General features: G+C 41.0%; 1 protein-coding gene across 3 annotated transcripts in view; it reads left to right on the top strand.

The window, feature by feature from the left end:
* The window catches only part of LOC114671732 (uncharacterized), a 58,246-nt gene that overhangs the window by 29,111 nt on the left and 16,736 nt on the right, over positions 1-12,399 (top strand). The window contains exons 4-5 of one of the 3 annotated variants that reach the window (XM_077959692.1): positions 3,273-3,387; positions 5,934-6,034. In XM_077959692.1, coding sequence (XP_077815818.1) covers positions 3,273-3,387; positions 5,934-6,034 — 216 coding nt within the window. Of the gene's footprint in view, positions 1-3,272; positions 3,388-5,933; positions 6,218-12,399 lie in introns of those variants that run through there. The other 2 variants (XR_013402839.1, XR_013402838.1) reach the window with 2 other exon arrangements.

Here is a 12,399-nt window from a genome sequence, read left to right as displayed (position 1 = left end):
GGCACCCTTTCTTTGTGCAGGATGGAAAAAAATATGTGCAGATGCAGAGAACCTTCTAGGTGGCATGATTGGAAATGGAGTTTTCCAATGGCTTCTATTTTGTCTATGAAGTATGGGACACTTCTATAGTGGGTGAATGTCAATGTGGTGGTTGGGGTGGCATATGAGCATGGAACTTCAGGGAGTATGAAGATTTTTACAAATAGCCTAAATGAAGGGTGAAAGGTGGGGGAGAAAAGCTGCTTAGAGAAATAAGAAATGATTGCCAGACTACTCTGAGGGCTCAGGTGAGCTGGAGGCACATAGCAGTGAATGGTTGAGAGTAGATTTTGATAAATCGGAGCCAAAGTGAAGACTCACTACAACAGAGGAGACAAGCTAGTTTCAGAAAGAAAAGGCATCTAGGCTCTTCTCAGAAGAGGCTTGTGTAAGTGAAAAATAGAAAAACGTCCTTCTATGAGTCATCCTCATTTTCATCAGCTCCCTGGGCCTGCTTATTTTCCTTTGATGTTTACAAAGGGACATGTGATTACATAAGGGAAGGGTAAAGAGTATAATAAACCAGGGTTGTAAGAGAAGGAACAACAGAAGGAAGAGACTTGAAACCCAGCTGGGAGCAGACAGGGGAAAGGGCTTCCTTGAATTGTCTTCTTGGTTTTGTGAGAGGCGTGTGAACCAGAGCGACTCCATCTTGTATAGGAGCTGGGTAAAATGAGGCTGAGACCTACTGGGCTGCATTCCCAGACAGTTAAGGCATCCTAAGTCACAGCATAAGATAGAAGGTCGGCACAAGATACAGGTCATAAAGACCTTTCTGATAAAACAGTTGCAGTAAAGAAGCCGGCTAAAACCCACAAAAACCAAAATGGCGTCAAGAGTGACCTCTGGTTGTCATTACTACTACACTCCCACTAGCGTCGTGACAGTTTACAAGTGCCATGGCAATGTCAGGAAGTTACCCTACATGATCTAAAAAGGGGAGGCATGAATAAATCATCCCTTGTTTAGCATAATCCGTCCCTTGTTTAGCATATCATAAAAATGGGCAACCAGCAGCCCTCGGGGCTGCTCTGTCCATGGAGTAGCCATTCTTTTATTCCTCTACTTTCTTAATAAACTTGCTTTTGCTCTGCACTGTGGACTTGCCCTGAATTCTTTCTTGCGCAACATCCGAGAACCCTCTCTTGGGGTTGGATCAGGACCACTTTCCTGTAACAGTTTGGTCCCCAGGCACAGAAACTCTGAGGCAATCAGACACTTGGTTGTCTTTATTGCTCCCTCTTCAGCATATAGAACAGAGCCTGGCACACGTAGGTGCAAAATAAATATTTGGTGCATGAAAGAAGTCCACAGTGCAGTCACTGGCTTTTTTAGATGGTTAGCTCACTAGAATCTCATTTTTTTTTCTCCTCCTCCTTTACAAAAAGTTTTCAGACAGACTTTGGACCTGCTGGGATATTTTCAAAAGACAAATAGTCCTGCTGCTGCTTCAGAGGACCCGCCGCCCACCTCCCAATCAGAACTGTGTCTCTCTGTTCTTGTTGGAAAGGGGGACACAGCTTGCTTTGCAAGAAACTTGCATAGGAAATGGTGCAATCTGGGCTGTTTTTCATCTTCTTTCAACCTAATTTCCTAAGTTAAAATAAAGAGAAATTTAAGGAATCTTAGGAATATGAAGCTTCTCTGGAATGATCTTTATTGAGCTGTGTTTGGAATCAGCTGAAATCCTGAAGGGCTGTCAAGCCAGCCAAGAATAAAAAAAAAATAAAAAATAACTTAAACAATCCTAGCCAAAATCTGAAAATGATATCTAGAGCAGCTGCTATTTTTTTCTTTCCCAGAATGGTTTGCCTTTCCCCCAGTTTGTAATTGTTATAGGATTGTTTTAGGTTATTTTGGAGTAGAAAAGAAGAAAGAAAGAAGGAATCGAGTGTTTTGGAAGTAGTACGATGTGGTTAGTTCTACCCTTTAAGCTTGGTAATTTATACAGCTGTTGTACACATGTGAGCTCCCTCTTATTAGGATGCTGCTGACTGGTACAGGAAGTTTTTATTCATAGCATTCTCCTTAGGAGTTTGTTTATGGCATTTGAGTCCTCTCCTGCCTTCCCTCCCCACCCCCACCCCGAATCAATCTATATTTGTAATTTATGGATGATCTCTCCAGGGCTTCATCTGTGGGGTAAAAGGCTATTTTATCTGCCCTATATTTACTGAAAAAGGGTGCAAGAAAAACGGTATCTAGTCGGCCAGATGGGTAGGGAACACTTTGCTGCACTAAAAATTTTCCAGCAATGGTATCCCCAGCTTGCCCTTTTGCTCGGAATAGTGCACAAAGTCAGCAAGCATTTCCCCTGAAGTCTCCACCTCCACACGGCCAAGACTGGCTTGGCTGGTTACCAGAGGCGCTGAGAAGATTGAGGAGGCAGCTTATAGAATACTTTGCTTGAATCCTCGTTTGCATCCCATTGTGAGGTAGCTGCCCCACAACTGAGCTAGATAAGAGAAAGGAACTGAAACTGATTTGCCCATGGTCAGTCTGGGTGGATGTTGAACCTAGAATAAAGCACAGAATATCAGCACCTGGGGCTGGCCCAGGGCATGCTCAGATGAATCACTGGCTTCACCAGGAATGCAGCCAGTCTGGAATGTAGTGCAGGGGCCCAGATGCCTGACACTGAGCAGTAACTTAGAAAGGGGAAGGTCTTTTCCTAAGCATAGTGAAACTTCAAGGGATCTTTAAGAAAATCACATAAGATGAATAATAACTTTTTTTTCATCCTCCTCCTTCAACCCCTATTTCAGGTTCTTCCTTACAGAAAACACTGATCTCAAGTTGGAGTGTGTCTTTTCATCTTTTTAGATATTTATATATCTGTATTGATCTATCTGTATACATACATCTGCATCTATGTACATGTGTATATGTGTCTATCTATCTATATCTAGACACAGACAGAGAGAGAGCCAGTGAGGGAATTTTGCTTTGTTTTGTTTTGACCGAAATGGTATCACACAGTGTGGATTGTTCTTCAACTTTGCTTTTTTTTTTTTTTAATTTAGCCATATCTCTCAGAGGTTTTTCTGTCAGTACATTTTAGTTTTTTTCAACTGCTGCATGCTCTTACATAAGTCAGATGCATCACTATGTGTCAGTCTTTTGATGATCATTTAGGTTGCTATGCTATGAGTTTTTACCACTATAAATAGTGCTATAGTGAAACAACCTTGTACCTGTTTCCTTTTTGCACATGTGCAAATATCTCTCTACAGTGGATACCAAGGTGTGGGATTACTGAGTCAAACGATAGGCGCATCCAAAGTGCGAAGGACTACTGCCCAATGTGTTCTCCAAAAAGGTTGGCCAGTTTATATTCCCAGGAATATGGTAAGGGAATATCTGTTTTTCCAGATGCTTGCCAATACATCAGTCTTTCTTACTTATTGTCAATCCAATGTATGAAAAATAGTGTCCCCTTCTTTTTATTTATGTTTCCCCCCAAAACCAGTAAGGCTGGCCGGGCGCGGTGGCTCAAGCCTGTAATTCCAGCACTTTGGGAGGCCGAGATGGGCGGATCATGAGGTCAGGAGATCGAGACCATCCTGGCTAACACGGTGAAACACTGTCTCTACTAAAAAAATACAAAAAACTAGCCGGGCGAGGTGGCGGGTGCCTGTAGTCCCAGCTACTCGGGAGGCTAAGGCCGGAGAATGGCGTGAACCCGGGAGGCGGAGCTTGCAGTGAGCTGAGATCCGGCCACTGCACTCCAGCCTGGGCCACTGAGTGAGACTCCGTCTCAAAAAAAAAAAAAAAAAACCAGTAAGACTGAGCATCTTTTCAGATGCTCATTTGCCATTCATGTTTCTTCTTTGCCATTCATGTTTCTTCTTTTGTGAATTGCTTATTTATGTTCTTTACCCATTTTTCTTTTCTTTTCTTTTTTTTTTTTTTTTTTTTTTGAGACAGAGTCTGGCTCTGTCACCCAGGCTGGAGTGCAGTGGCGCAATCTCGGCTCACTGCAAGCTCCGCCTCCCAGGTTCACGCCATTCTCCTGCCTCAGCCTCCGGGGTAGCTGGGACTACAGGCGCCCGCCACCACGCCCGGCTAGTTTTTTTTGTATTTTTAGTAGAGACAGGGTTTCACCGTGTTAGCCAGGATGGTTTCGATCACCTGATCTCGTGATCTACCCACCTTGGCCACCCAAAGTGCTGGGATTACAGGCGTGAGCCACCGCGCCCGGCCCTTTGCCCATTTTTCAATTTTGTTTGTCTTTTTTCTGGGGACATAAAAAGGCAAGTCCTTTACTACATTCATTACAATGCTTTCACCCAGTCTCTCCTTGGGATTTGAATCTCATTTTGTTGAACAGATGTGAAGTTTTGATATACTAAAATTTATTAATCCTTTTCTTTATGACTTTGGCATTTTTTGTATTGTTTCAGGAGGCCTTTTCTACCCTAAGGTCATAAACATGGTCTCACTGCAATTCTGGAAAATAGAAAATTTTTAAACAAAGCATTTTTATAGTGGTCTAAGCCCCCGTCATCTTTTTGTCTGAATTATTGCAATAGCCTCCTAACTAGTCTCCCTGCTTCCTTCATCACTTCCGTATAGTCTGTTCTCAATACAGCAGCCAGGGTGATTCTTACAAACAGTCAAGTCATGCCATTTCTCTGAATCAAATCCTCCGATAGCTTTTCATGTCACTTCAAATAAAAGCCAAAGTTATGACAATGGTACCACGTGCATCCTCTGGACACCATGACCTTTTTACCTCATTACCTACTACTCTTTTCCAGTTCTTGACACATACTAGGTTCTCAATAAATAATGGTAGAATTCATAAATAAATTTTATCCCCATTCATTTCAGGAAAAAGTACTGAAAATGTTGGCATTGATATGGGGAAGCTCCCATACACTGCTGGTAGGAGTGTAAATTTGTACAAACCTTTACAATTTGTAAATACTTGAGGATGAGCAGATCCTTCCCCTAGGCAATGCGCCTTCTAAGTATACACTCTAGAGAGGTAGTTTTACGCGTGCACAAAGAGACTGTGGGAAAATACTTATTACAGCCTTACTTTTAATGGTAGATGGGGGGAAGGAAACACAATGAATGAATGAAGAAATGGTCAGAGGACAATTTATCCTAATAAAATATATACAAAATTTACTAACTCATGAATGAATGTTTACTTTTGTAGAATGTCTTTTTAAAAAAATTCCATTGAGGGTTTTTTTGTGTGTGGTTTTCTATATGTAGTCAATATTGTGAACAAATTTATAGACATTTTCTGATGTCAAAACATTCTTATATTCTTGGGGTAAATTCTATTTGGTTATGATGTATTTTCATTTTTTAAAATACATTCTTGAATATAAGTGACTAGTATTTTATTTAGAATTTATCTTTTTCTAAAGTTTCTAATTAGAGATATAGGATCTTTCATTTTTTCTTTCTTTTCTTTTCTGTTTCTTTTTTTAACTTTTTTTAAGTGAAAGCAGTTTGTTAAGAAAGTAAGGAATAAAAGGATGACTCTGTCTCAAAACAAAGTTGTATTTGCAGATTTTACTTGAATTGTTTATGTTACCTTTTCTCTTCTAATATTTTTGTGCCTTCTCTTTTCTTTTTGATCAGCCTTAATAGAAGTGTGTCAATTTTATTAGTTTTTCAAAGTACGGTGGTACCTTGGTATTTGTGGGGGATTGGTTCCAGGACACCCTTGCATACCAAAATCCAAGGATGCTGAAGTCCTTGATGTAAAATGCCATCCTATTTGCATATAGCCTACACAATTCTCCTGTATGTTTCAAATTATCTCTAGGTTACATAAAATACCTAATATGATATAAATGCTATGTAAATAGTTGTTATGCTGTATTGTTTTTATTTGCATATTTATTGTTGTATTGTTATTTTTTATTTTTCAGAATATTTTCTGTCCACAATTGGTTGAATCTGTGGATGTGGAAACTGCAGATACAGATGAAGAGCCGACTATACTAGCTTTTTGTTTTCTTTTTCACTTCTGGTGTGTGTGTATGTGTGTGGGTGTGTGTGTGTGTTTTATTAATCTCTTTGCCTGCATATTAGTTTCTTCCTCTTTATTTGGATTTTCACTAACGTTCTTTTCAGCTTCTTTAGTTGGATACTTGTTGCCAATATACTTTTTTCATTATAAGAATTAAATAAATGGGCCAGGCGTGGTGGCTCATGCCTGTAATCCCATCACTTTGGGAGGCCGAGGTGGGTGGATCACAAGGTTAGGTGTTCAAGACCAACTTGGCCAAAGCTGGTGAAACTCCATCTCTATTGAAAATACAAAAATTAGCTGGGCATGGTGGTGAACGTCTATAATCCCAGATACTCAGGAAGCTGAGGCAGGAGAATCACTTGAGCCCGGTAAGTGGAGGTTGCGGTGAGCCAAGATTGCGTCATTGCACCCCAGCCTGGGCAACAGAGCGAGACTCCATCTCAAAAAAAAAAAAAAAAGAATAAATGAATGTATTAATCACCAAACTGCTCTTCACCAGAAACTCTTAGCAGTAGTATGTTGAGGTCTCCCTGTCTACCGTATATGTCTGTTAACTCTGTGTGTGCATATATTTTGTCATGGGTCTGTTTAGCAATATTGTACTATTTCCAATTTTCTAAGTATGTTCATTTCAGAGTTTATCCCATTCTTTGTTCTTTCTTTCTTTTAAAAATTTCTATGACTGAGCCGGACACGGTGGCTCAAGCCTGTAATCCTAGCACTTTGGGAGGCTGAGGCGGGTGGATCGCCTGAGGACAGCAGTTCCAGACCAGTCTGGCCAACACAGTGAAACCCTGTCTCTACTGAAAACACAAAAAATTAGCTGGACATGGTGGCAGGTGCCTGTAATCCCAGCTACTAGGGAGGCTGAGGCAGGAGAATCTCTTGAATCTAGGAAGTGGAGGTTGCAGTGAGCCGAGATCGTACCATTGCACTCCATCCTGGGCAACAAGAGTGAAACTCCATCTCAAAAAAAAAAAAAAAAACAAACAACTTTTCTATGACTGTATTTTTAATTCTCAGGATTTTAATTTGTTATTCTTCATAATTATTCATGGTTATTTTATTTCTGACTGTTCGTGCTTCATAATTTTTATGTTATTCCTCTGCTTAATTCCTTTGAAAGTCTTGAACAAATTCTTTTTAAAGAAGTAATTTTCAGATATTCTAGTATTTTCTTTTTACCTGATGTGAATTCTTCTCCATGTTGTGGTTTCTATTTTCGGCAGGTTTTCTTATTTCTCTCCCTCTTTCCTTTTCTACCTTCCCTCTTCCGTTCCTTCATTCCTTTGTGTCCCCCTAGGCTTAACCTTCCTGGTCTCATAGTTTTGCTACCTACTTTCTGGGCCTCCCAGGCCTAGACCTGGGTTTTATCCTATGGTATTGTAGATCCAGTTCCTTCTCTAGGGTCAAATTCCAGCTTTAAGACTATGTCTGGTTCTTCCATCTCCCTAGGTATACAGAGGTGTACAAGCCTGTAGCCCTAGGCAGTTCCTTTCAAGGGGGTAGCCTTCTCTCAGCCCTTGGTTTTATGTGAGTCTTCTGCCTCACATGGGTTATTTAGTTCTTAGTACCCTGTATGAGTCTTGCCCCTGGATGCCTCTGTTTGCTTTTGGCAGAATTGAGCTGGTCTACATCTTCAGGCTACTTATCATATTGTTTCTGTTCCATTTCTGGGCTATGGAGATGTTTTTAAGTGTGAAATGTCTTACATTTCTCCCATTTTATATTTAATCTATTATCACTATCATTTTGGATTGGCATCGTCCTCAAAGCCCCATCTTCACTAGAAGTCAACTCGCATTTGCTTCTCTGCTGTTCATAATCTAGCGTCCTCTCTCACCTTTCTCTTGGCAGTTGCCCTCTCCGAAGTCACCGCTGTTGTTTCCCAGTCACCGAATTAAACCATTTTTCCTTCAGCCCCCATTTTCCTTCACTCCTCTGCAGCATCCAGCAGTGTTGACTGTTCTTCCTTTTACCTCTCTCCTGTTGGCTGCTGGGATGCTCTGCGGCCCCCATCACTACTTCTTCTGATGCTTCCAGTTTTTAAACTGCTTTCCCTTTTTCTTCCCCTTTTATAACTGTGGATGTCCCACAAAGCCAAGTCCTTGGTGCAAAAATAATTTTGCTTATTCTCATCTTCAGTCATTGCTGGATCCCTGTCTGTTCACCAGGGCCTCCCCCTCCCCTGAGTTCTAAGCTACAGATCTGCTTGTGACACATTCCACTTGATGCCCTGCTGTCCCATCAAATTTCCTCCCCTTTGACCCTCCCAAATGCCATCACAGATATCATTTTTTTTTAGATGGAGTCTTGCTGTGTTGCCCAGGCTGGAGTACAGTGGTGTAATCTTGGCTCACTGCAACCTCCACCTCCTGGGTTCAAGTGATTCTCCTGCTTCAGCCTCCCGAGTAGCTGGGATTACAGGCATGCACCTCCACACCAGGCTAATTTTTGTATTTTTTGTGGAGATGGGGTTTCACCATGTTGGCCAAGCTGGTCTCAAACTCCTGACCTCAAGTGATCCTCCCACCTCAGCCTCCCAAAGTGCTATGATTACAGACATGAGCCACCATACCCAGCCTTTATATATATCATCTTTCCCTTAGTTTCTAAGGCTCAAAGTCATACCCTTCCTTGATTCCTCATATTTTCTCCAGAGTCAGTTAATTATACATCCTATCAATCCTCTTTCCTGTAATTTCCTCTTTTTGCCATTACATGGCTCACACACCTGCTATGATCCCTTATTATTTCTTCTTTTGGAGCATTTTAGTATTCTTCCAGAGAAGCAGGACAGTTAAATGTGGCAATATTTTGACTCATTTGTTTTCAAAATTTGTGATTTGGATTCTTCCCCCATCCCCTGCCCCAATAACAAAACTTACCTTATACACAGTCACAGCTTTCTTTGCTGCCCACTCTCTGATACTAAGGAGGAAGAATTCTTTGATGAATGAGCAAAGTTTCAAGACTTTGTGTCTTCTGGGTAATGGGTATACTCCAGAAGGGCTAAATGGATTTACATTAGAAGAGCAAGAAACTGTTCAAAAGCAAAGAATTTAATAGAGCTGAAACCTAAAGGATGAGTAGGGACTCTCAGGGCAACCCAGAGAAAGATGGAGTTGTATTCCAGACAGAGGGGTGGTATGGTTTGGATCTGTGTCCCCACCAAATCTCATGTCGAATTGTAATCTCCAGTGTTGGAGGTGGGGCCTGGCAGGAAGTGACAAGATCATGGGGACGGATTTCTCATGAATGGTTTAGCACTATCCTGTTGGTGCTGTTCTCATGATAGTGAGTTCTTGCAAGATCTGGTTGTTTCAAAGTACGTGGCACTTCCCCCCTTTCCTCTCTCTCTTGCCCTCATTCTAGCCATGTGAGATGGCTGCTTCCTCTTCACCTTCCACCATGGTTGTAAGTTTCCTGAGGCCTCCCCAGTAACCAAGCAAATAACAGCATCATGCTTCCTGTACAGCATGAGGAACTGTGAGCTAGTTAAACCTCTTTTGTTTTTAAATTACCCTGTCTCAGGTATTTCTTTCTAGCAGTGTGAGAATGGACAATACAAGGGGGAAGCACAAGCAAAGACAGAAGGAAAATACAACAGGGTGCCTGTGAGTGTGTGTGTGCATTTGTGTGTGTATGTGGTGGAGTCTACAAAGAGTCACTGTGAGCCAGGGAGTGGGCAGTGCTGAGAATGGACAGAAAGATTCATGTGCCAAGTTGAGAAATATAATTTGGGGAGTCACAGAACTATTGTTAAGTGAAAGGTGAGATCACATGGCCACATTAGTTGCCACGTTTCTAGCTTTGGATGGCATCTTTCACCAAGCAGGACTCAATGGGGAGGAAGCAGGGGGTATGGGTTGAGGGTTCTGATGAGACTGCGACTGCTACTCTTTCCTGCTTCATTAGTGTTGTTTGTGACACCCAGAAGAGCTGAAGGGGGCATCTTTGTGGGGATGGAGTAAAAGGGCAGCCCTCAGAAAGGGGGTTCCTGGGATAGTCAGAATGTGTTTACCAGGAAGGGAGGCAGAATTAAGGAACTGGCAACATAGCTGGGAAGTTGACTGCATGGGTTGTCATATCTAAAAGAGATTTCAAAGATGGAAACATTAGCATGGGCGAAGTTGAGATCTCAGCCCCCTCATTTTACTGTTCCCCTACTTGTGAAATTCCTTTTAGTTCTTCAGGGCCCATCTGAAATGCCAGCTTCTCTCTGAAGGTTTTCCTTTAGACCCTGGCTGGAAGATATCTCTTTCTCTTTGGAAACTCTATAATTCGTGGTTTGCAAGTATTTTATGGCTTTGAATTTCCACTTATGTGTAAGATCCCCGAAGATTGTTTTGCTTATCTTTGTATCTTCTCCACCACCTGAGACTCTCTGTTCTGTGTAGGATCTCTACTGAAGAAATCATAATGAACTGAATCTGCACTTTTGCAGGGAAAGTACGTGCTACAGGATTTAATAAATATGAATCTTAATGAAATAGCTCAAGGAATTTGAATATTTCAAAGCTCTATCCATATAAAGCCTGAATAATTCATGCAAATATTTGAAGGAAAGAACAAAAGCTTGTCTAATAATTCAGTACACTGCTCTTTATTTTGGTCCATAAAAGGAGATCTTGTGCTTAGTTTTGGTGGTAAACTCAGCTTTAGCAGCTTTGAAATGCAGATTAGATCAATTACATCACAATTATATTTGAAAATTGAAAAACAGAATTATCCAAAAGTCAAATTCCAAATTTATGCCTTTTCAAAGGAAGTGTCATTTGGAAAGAAACTGATTCACACCGTGAAATATGTGGCATTTCTTTTGGTTTCCACTCTTCTATAGTAGTAGAAGGCTCATGTGATATGCAGACATGTGCTTAATCAAATTTAGCTTTACTTTTCAAGTTAAGAAAATGTATATGAGGTATTTCTGGGATAAAAAGAGGCACACTTTTTTCTTTTCTTTTTTTTTTAATTTTTTAGCACAAATATCTCCTATGCTGCTGCATTTGTCTTAATTCCTTATTTGAAATTTTGGCTTTGTTTATATAATGTACAAATTCCTATTCACTTAAAACAGGACCGGAATAGCCTGGAACCCTGTAGAGCTAAATGATATTTTAGAGTGCTAATCCTCATTTTCTTTTTGGTAAAGAACACAACATCATTATTTGTATTTATCCTATCGTACACACACTCAGGATTACTCACCAAGGAATGGGGCTCAAGTTTGGTTGCAAGACTTCCATTTACTGGGCTGTGTGATGTTGAGCAAGTCACTTAACCTCTGATTTAAAATGAGGGGCCTGTTGCCTAAAATTCCATGCTTCTGTAATTTAAGTATAATTGACCCAGATGTTTGATGATTTGTTGGAAAATTGGAAAAAGATACTAGTGGCCATAAGAAATGTGTACCACTGTGCCCTGAGTAGTGCTTCTGAAATGGTAACACAGGGAGAAGGTTGGGAGGCCCCTTCTTTGTCATTTGCATAGGGTTGGTTTGTCTGAAGTAGCAGGTACCAAGTGTTAGGGGTTCAAAGATGCTACCAGAATTAGAGGAGATGGTGAAAAGGCTAATGGACTTTTCTTAATTTGAAAAAATAAAAAAAATTTTAAAAACCCCAAAGCAAAACAGAAATGAGTTTCTAATTTTATTGCAAATTACTTGCAGGACTGAAGATGATTGAACTGTCACACGTTTCTACATTAATAAGCACTACGCAAAAGAATCAGTTACAACACAGTAATTTACCAAGATTAATCTTTAGAAAGAATCTCATTTTTAAGAGCTCATTTTCAAGGTTGTAGATATATATATATATATATATATATATATATATATATATATATATATATTTTGAAACTAAGTTTCACTCTTGTTACCCAGGCTGGAGTGCAATGGCGTGATCTTGGCTCACCGCAACCTCTGCCTGCTGAGTTCAAGCGATTCTCCTGCCTCAGCCTCCCGAGTAGCTGGGATTACAGGCATGCACCACCCCGCCTGGCTAATTTTGTATTTTTAGTCGATGGAGTTTCTCCATGTTGGACAGACTGATCTCAAACTCCCGACCTCAGGTGATCCGCCTGCCTTGGCCTCCCAAAGCGCTGGGATTACAGGCGTTAGGCACCGTGCCAGGCCCTTTTTTTTTTTTTTTTTGAGATGGAGTCTCACTCTGTCGCCAGGCTGGAGTGCAGTGGCGCGATCTCAGCTCACTGTTACCTCTGCCTCCTAGGTTCAAGCAAATCTCGTGCCTCAGCCTCCAGAGTAGCTGGGATTACAGGCGCGCGCCACCACACCCAGCTAAGTTTTGTAATTTTAGTAGAGACGGGATTTCAATTTCACTATGTTGGCCAGGATGGTC

The sequence above is a fragment of the Macaca mulatta genome, chromosome 13 (genome assembly GCF_049350105.2).
Source record: "Macaca mulatta isolate MMU2019108-1 chromosome 13, T2T-MMU8v2.0, whole genome shotgun sequence".
Lineage (NCBI taxonomy): Eukaryota > Metazoa > Chordata > Mammalia > Primates > Cercopithecidae > Macaca > Macaca mulatta.
Note: the sequence above shows the minus strand (reverse complement) of the source record. Positions and strands in the feature narration are given on the sequence as shown.